Here is a 7,315-nt window from a genome sequence, read left to right on the forward strand (position 1 = left end):
GAACAAAGCAACGGTCCGATTCCCTTGTTCTGAAAGGGCAGATGGTGAATTAATGCATTAAGTGTCTGCAAGTCTGGTCACAAGAATCCTTGCTTTCAGGACGTCAATTCGGATTATTAGGTTTGTTAAAAACACAGAAGAGGACGCAAAGTACACTTAAATATCTTCACGTGATTTATTTAAAATGTACACAAGGAATTTCCAGGATGATTAAAGAGTTAAGTCAGTTTGATTTTACTGTGGCCACGAGCTGAGCATTCTTCCTGCGAGATCATTTCTTGGACTGAGAATCTAACAAATCTTTAGCCTCATTAATTTTGGAAGCAAGGTATGGAGATCCACCTGCCGAACAAACCTAAACTTTATTAAGTTGCATTTGACCAGAGGTTACTACCAGCGCATTTCATACACAAACACCCAGCTTTCTTTGTTGGGAAACTGCAACAACAACTTGCACTTGTATAGCTCCCCTTGTGCAGGGGAGTGTCCCAGAGCGCTGGACAGTGGCAGAGCATGAATCACTTCTAGAGAAAACAATGAAATTGACTGTCCAATTTTTATTTAAGCACAACTTTGCAACTGAAATAACATGTTGTGTATCAGAAGTCCCAAGATACAAAGATTAGTAATACACTTCTCGCAAGGAATTAAAATGAAACTTAACATTTTGGAATTCAACTCTCGCAGAGTAAAACAGACAAATTTACTTTTTAGCTCAAAGCTGAGTGCTGAACTTGTGGAAAATGACTGGTGAAATGCTGAGTGTTGCATGTTTAAATTTTTGATCACTGAGAGACTGTTGATCAAGATAAGCAATCCAACCATAACATAGCAGGATATAATAATAATAATACTTGCATTTGATATAGCACCTTATGTCTTCGAGACATTGAAGATTGACCAAATTTATGTTTTGTGAGGTATTTTTACTCCCAGGAAGGATGCATAGGAACCTGGATTTATAAACCTAAAATAGTGGTACAGGCTCGATGGACTGAATAACCTAGCATTATTACTATGCCATAAAAATGGATTACAAAACCAGTGTGATGTACTAGTACTCTGAATTCCCTGCACTATGTGTTTGACGACACAAATTTAGATTTTTATATAAGGCGCCTTCGACATCGGGAGGACCTCCCAAAGTGCTTAACAATCCTGGTTTGGCACCTGAGCCGGAGGTGGGAGTAGGGAGAGGAAAATGACCCAAAACCGCTCAAAGATGGATCTTGAACGAGGTAGGGGAGGGATTGAGCTGAAGGGACGCCAGAACCGAGTTCCAGAGAGTGGGAGCAGATAAGCTGCCAGTATCAAATGCAACTACTTATAACTCACACCTTAATAATAATCCTTGCATTTGATATTAGCGCCTTATCACGTCTTAGAGACAGTCTCCAAGTGCTTCACAGAATATACTGTAAAGTGAATTGACTGTATTTTGTGGGTGAAACGCAGCAGCCAATTACGCACAGCAGCGTCCCACAAACAATTGTGGATTGTGTGACAAATTATTACTTTTTTTTAAGGGATTATTACCCCTGGAAAAGTGATCTGCCAATTGACTAACTTACTGCTAGGTAAGCAGAGGCGTAAACCTTATAGGTTTTTGTTTAAACAATCATCTTAGTGAAGCAAATTCAAATCATGGATTAATGTGTCATTTGTCCCAGGAGTCCTGACAGCAGGCTTTGCTGCACTTTAAGATGTGTTATTTTTATTATTATTATTATTATTATAAGATAGCATTACCTTTGTCTGGGTGGTTCAGTACCATGATCCTCCTGTGAGCCTCCTGCACCTTAACTTTGTTAGCTGTGGGGCTGTGAACAAAATAATGCAGAGGATCAACCTTTCGCAATTCTGCCTCCTGTTGTTTAAGGCAAGATATATTCTGAAGCTTGTTTATACAACAATTTGTCAGGTACATAATACAGAAGGCAATGAAATGGATGGGGGGTGGGGTTGGAAAAGAATTTTTAAATGGAGTTACTGCTGGTATCCGACATGAATCATTCTGATCCACAGGAACCCCAAGTCTGGATATATACAGTAAAACTCACACAAGTCATATCAGTCAGGATTATAATAATCCTTGCATTTGATATCGCACCTTATCATGTCTTTGAGACATCTCAAAGCGCTTCACATAATGTACCCTAAAGTGAATTGACTGTATATTTTGTGGGCGACCGTAACACTTAATATGATTTACACGAAGTCCGAGTTGCTGGCAAACTGTGGAAGTTGCAGATTAAATAGATTTAAGCAGTAATCTAGACTGCACATGTATAACTTAATGCTTAATGTTTTACTGTATCATCATTGTCCCAAACAGCAGACAATTCCCTTCTGAAACCTCCACCAACTGTTGCAAACAAAAGTGCTCCAAGATGAGTTGCAGGTTCGAGGGATTTGGGGGCAAAGATGGAGCATTTTCTGAGAGTGGAGGTGGGGGGGTTAATTGGGAAAATAACTTTTCCAATTGTATGAAGGGTTCCTCTCGTTCAGAAACCACACTTGATAGCAGCATCAATTGGCCGAAACCTCACGTTGCAAAACAAGTCTTAAAACAACAAAGCATTTGGTTGGGATTGCTGGCGGGCAAGAATCCAATGCTTAAAAGGCAACAGATAAAAATGTTTCCACAAAATGGGTCAAAGTTGATGTAACACTGACATAAGAATTGTCCCCAACACCAGAATAATTCAACGATAACCATAACAGCTTTATGATGAGATACAATGAGTTGCCTTACCTCACTCCCAGAATAAGAGATGCCTCTCTCTTTGTCATTTTAGCCTCAAATCCACCCCGGTAATATCCACTGAAAGCCTGAAATTGTATGACATTAGTTAACATTTCATTGACCCTTTGTCCTCACTAACCTGTAATGCAGCATTGAACACTCTTTGGGGCAGTAATGTGATTGTCATCCAGTGTCTCATTCTGAAGAGAACAGCCGAGTCAAACTGACCACATTATCTACCTCTGAATCTCTCTCCTTCCTCCACACACAGAGAAGCAGAAAACTTCATTACTACAAATATATAATTATCCTTGCATTTAATATAGTGTGTACAATATCAAAATATCTACCGAATATCCACTCAAGTCTTCCTGTTACTATATTAAGCTGAAGGTCAGGGTTACAATACAATACAAAATTACATTTGCATAGCGCTTCTCATTGGGAAGACATTCTAACCACATTTCATTGTTGTTCCGATGTGGATCTGAAATGGTGGTGGAAGCAGATTTGATAGTAGCTTTCAAAAGGGAATTGGATAGGTACTTGAAAAAGAAAAAAATTGTACGGCTCTGGGGTAAGAAGTGGGGAGTGGGACCAGTTGGTGGCTCTTTCAAAGAGCCGGCAAAGGCATGATGGGCAGAATGGCCTCTTTCTGCGCTGTAAAATTCTATAATTCTATTAATACTGGAAGCCAGCACAGGCTCAATGGACCAAATGGCTTTTTGTGGTTCCAAATTGTTTCTTGACTAAATCCCAGTGCCCTGGCGTAAGGTTCTGGGCAGTTTAATGAACACAAGGCATTGCTGCGACTCAGAAGAGACGAACCGACGTGGGCAGATTTTGAATGGTTTGTTTCAGGGCAGGTTCCACGTGCTTCATGGCTTGCATAACATAGCGGCCTGTGAAGGGAGGGGAGAACAATAACATTTTCAAAGCCGAAACGTCACAATGTATGTCAAACGCAATGATTATTATCACATGTCGTATGTGAACCTTCAGAACACAGCAATAACACAAAAATATTTACTGAGTGTCCAGTCTTTGGGTCAATATTAATACCACAGATACTATTCTGGAATGAGCTGCCTGAAATGGTGGCAGCAGATTCAATAATAACTTTCAAAAAGGAATTGGATATATACTTGAAAAGAAAAAATATTTTCAGGACTATGGGGAAAGAGCGGGGGGAGTGGGACTAGTTGGTAGCTCTTTCAAAGAGTCAGCACAGGTACGATCAGCCGAATGGCCTCCTTCTATTCTGTAGGATTCTATGAATTACCATAGCCAGGTTTAGTGGTTCTGTAGTCAGTATTTTTTCACGGTGAAAGTGCTTCGGACGTCTCCTACCACCAATTCTCGGGGTTTTTAGTGAGGCCAGATATCTGTCTCACTCCTCTGATTGCCAGACAGTGTTCACCGGCTTTTTAATATCAAAATAGCCTCAGAGTATCCAGTGAGAAATCAAAGGCTGCGATCAGCGAGTGTAAAAGGAGCTGAGTGGGCTGATGGGGGTGGGGGGGTGAGAAGGGGTGACAACTGTCATATTCAATGTGATAAGTAGTGAATATGCCGCTAACCTGACCTCACTGATCACTGCCAATTGTTACCACTCCCCCTGGCTTCGCGTCAGGCTCTGCCACCGATCTCCTGATCCCAACCCGGGTCCAAATAACTTATTGTCCATCGCCTTGAGACTTCCTCCCGATGTGAGAGGCACTTGTAAATGTCATTTGTTGTTACAAACCTGCAAACGCTGCTGCTGCGACTGATAGGCCAAGCGCCACCATCGTACTTGCCTGTGAGAGTAAGAGGAAGAGGGGGAGAGAGAAAGAGATAGAGAGAGAACATCACTGTCATGGCCAACTTCAGTTACAGAGACTGCGAGTAAGTGGATTTATCCTCTGTGCTACACCACAGTCTGGTGGGAAGGTGACGTGCCAACAGCCCATCCTCATCGCACAGAAGAAAACCAGAGGGGTGACTCCTTCTCTCCCTCTTTCCAAGCATCCCCCCACCCCCAAGTAGCCACTAGAGGTAAAGCATTTCCACAAAGCATTGTCCTGCGAAGGAATATTTCTTCTAACTCCCCGAAAGCCATGTTCACTTTCCCAGGGGGCAACCCTTGTGATTCACTCGGTCAACCAGTGGCAATAGTGACTGCACAATTGGGAGGAGGCCGTGAGTTCAAGCCTCACGTTGGGGGGAACTTGGAGCTCAGTCCAAGCTGACGCTCCAGCACAGCGATGTGGAGGTGGGGTGGGGGGAGGAGTGCGGAGCGCCACATTGCTGGAGGCGAAGCGTTGAACCCAACTCCTCTTGTGGAGCGAGTCAGGAGTTCGTTAAAAGATCCCGCGGCGCTATTCAAAAGGAAAAGGAGGAGTTTCTCTCCTGTGGCCCTGAAACCCCTGCGGTGCCCACACCCCCACCCCTCACCCCTCACCCCAGCCCCCCGCAGAGACAGAGAAACAAAGCCTGCCCGTTCGCCTTCGCTTTGGCAGAAATTTCCGGGTGGACAGAACCCAGAACTCCCCAACCCTCACCGCACCCTCCCCCTCCCCCCTCCCCCGGAGATTACAGAACACACAGTCACTACACTTGACCGCGATGCACTGAGCGAGGCGGACAGGCAGGTCAGGGTGCTGCTGGTGGTGTTGTTTTGAGACCAACAATCCCCCCCCACCCTCTGCCCACCCCCCCATCTCTGAACACTCACCATTTTGTGGGCTTTAAATGCACCTTAAAAAAAATCCCCCAAACCCCCCCCCAAACCCCCCCACAGAGTGAAGCAGAGAGAAGGTCAGATCAGATCACAGACAGTCTGTCCATTGCTCTGCTCTGCACCCGTCTCCAAGGGCAACCGCACACTCCCGTACACCCGATTGCTGTCGCAAAACACTGGCCGTCGCTCGCAAGCCAGGACACTGCCGTCCCCCAGATTGCTGCCGTAAAGAGCGCGTCTTTGATTGGCAGGTCCCCGAGGCCCCGCCCCTCCCGCCCTGGGCTGGGCGTGGCCGCGACACCCGTCAATCACCCACCCACTGCAGCCACCTGTGCTGCTGACACACAGGTAAGCGCTCACCTGAGGCAGGTCAGGAAGGACAGAATGGAGTTTTTTTTTTCTTTGTTTGTTTGTTTGTTTCTCGTGGGGGGGGAGCCAAATAATATAATAATCATACAATGATCCTTGCATTTGATATAATAATAATAATTATACTTGCATTTATATTGCAATCTTTGCAATAATTATCCTTCTCTCGCTTCCTTCAAGACCCGTCTCAAGATCCTTCGACCGTGCCTTCGGTCACCCTCCTTCCCATCCCCCCACCCCCACTTCACCTTCCCCGGCCCGGACCCCCAGCTCGTTTCCGAAACACTGGTGGTCCAGCGCCCTGGGATGTCCCCTCCCGACAAGAAAGGCGCGAAACACATGTAATTTTGTTGTTGTTGCATTTGATACAGCGCCTCATCACGTCTTCAAGATGTCTCAAAGCGCTTCACAGAAAAATATAGCGCCTGATCACGTCATCACAGGATATGTTATAAAGTGAAGTGACTTCATTTTGAGGGCGTAACGGGCGGCAGCACTGGGGTGTGTTGGATTCCCAGAGGTGCTGTCCTTCGGATAAGACGTTAAACCGAATTCCCTTCTGCCTAAAGATCCCAAGGCACCAAAAATAATAATCGTTGTATTTGATATTGTGCCTTATCATGTCATTGAGACATCTCAAAGCGCTCCACAGAATATACCGTGAAGTGGATGGACTGCACTTTGTGGGCAAAATGTGGGACCCAATTGCGCACAGCAGTGTCTACAAACAGCCGTGGATTGTGTGACCAAATTTTTTTTGGGGGGTGATTCTTACCCCCGGAAAGCGATCTGCAAATCGACTATCAATCGGGTTCCGACTTACTGCTCGGTAAACAGAGGCGTGTGGAGTAAGAAAACTTGCCTAAGTTTGCTCCGCCCGGGAACTGAACCCGGGTTCTCTCGCTTGCGAAGCGAGCGCTCTAACCACTGAGCTACAGGACTCAACATTTTCCAATTCTTCAATCAAGACACTAAAACCCAAGGCTCCGGGGATGTCTTTGCCCATATTGCATCGTCTGATACATGATTTTAATTTAAAGTTTGCATACTATCACAGCAGAATCGTTAGTGAATGAAAGTGATTCAGGAGTTGCTGCAATGTTTAAGGGTTGGTTTTATCATAAGACAATAAGAGCGATTATGCGGAATCTTAATGAAATCATTTTTTAATGTAGAAAATCTCTTCTTTGCCCGTCGCTTTATGGACAATGGTGGCGATTAAACTGTGATCCGTTGCCATTGATTCACTTTTGTCTGAAACACAATGGTTCAATTTGCTTATCCAGCGATGGATCAGTGGTTACAATCCTGGCTCTGCATTTGTGCCTTTAGAAAAAAAAATCATCCATCGCCTTCTCGTAACTAGTGATCTGATGAAGCTGCCGCTTTTCCATTAGAATGGCGGTGGAGTGAATGTATCTTAAGACAATCAGTGGCTTTAAACTTGCGCTCTCTTTAATAAGACACACATTGATTTT

General features: G+C 44.6%; 1 protein-coding gene across 2 annotated transcripts; it reads right to left on the reverse strand.

Annotated features, from left to right (window-relative positions):
• Positions 1–151: 151 nt before the first annotated feature.
• On the reverse strand, positions 152–5,534 carry dnajc19 (DnaJ (Hsp40) homolog, subfamily C, member 19). 2 transcript variants are annotated; one of them, NM_001292159.1, is given in 6 exon segments: positions 165–342; positions 1,750–1,820; positions 2,756–2,832; positions 3,575–3,648; positions 4,494–4,545; positions 5,463–5,534. In NM_001292159.1, coding segments are annotated over 6 exon segments (348 nt in total). In that variant the 5' UTR covers positions 5,466–5,534; the 3' UTR covers positions 165–271.
• Positions 5,535–7,315: the final 1,781 nt, after the last annotated feature.

Source organism: Callorhinchus milii, unplaced genomic scaffold, assembly GCF_018977255.1.
Source record: "Callorhinchus milii isolate IMCB2004 unplaced genomic scaffold, IMCB_Cmil_1.0 Scaffold11, whole genome shotgun sequence".
In the NCBI taxonomy this organism is placed as follows: Eukaryota; Metazoa; Chordata; class Chondrichthyes; order Chimaeriformes; family Callorhinchidae; genus Callorhinchus; species Callorhinchus milii.

Bases quoted from the DNA above. Each gene is read 5' to 3' on its own strand.
- dnajc19 (XM_007907764.1), bottom strand. From the start codon at position 3,637: ATGCAAGCCATGAAGCACGTGGAACCTGCCCTGAAACAAACCATTCAA. The intron at 2,833-3,574 runs GTTCGTCTCTTC...ATACAATTTCAG, and splicing joins TTCAAAATCTGCCCACGTCG to GCTTTCAGTGGATATTACCG. The intron at 343-1,749 runs GTAATGCTATCT...TTTGTTCGGCAG, and splicing joins ACTGAACCACCCAGACAAAG to GTGGATCTCCATACCTTGCT.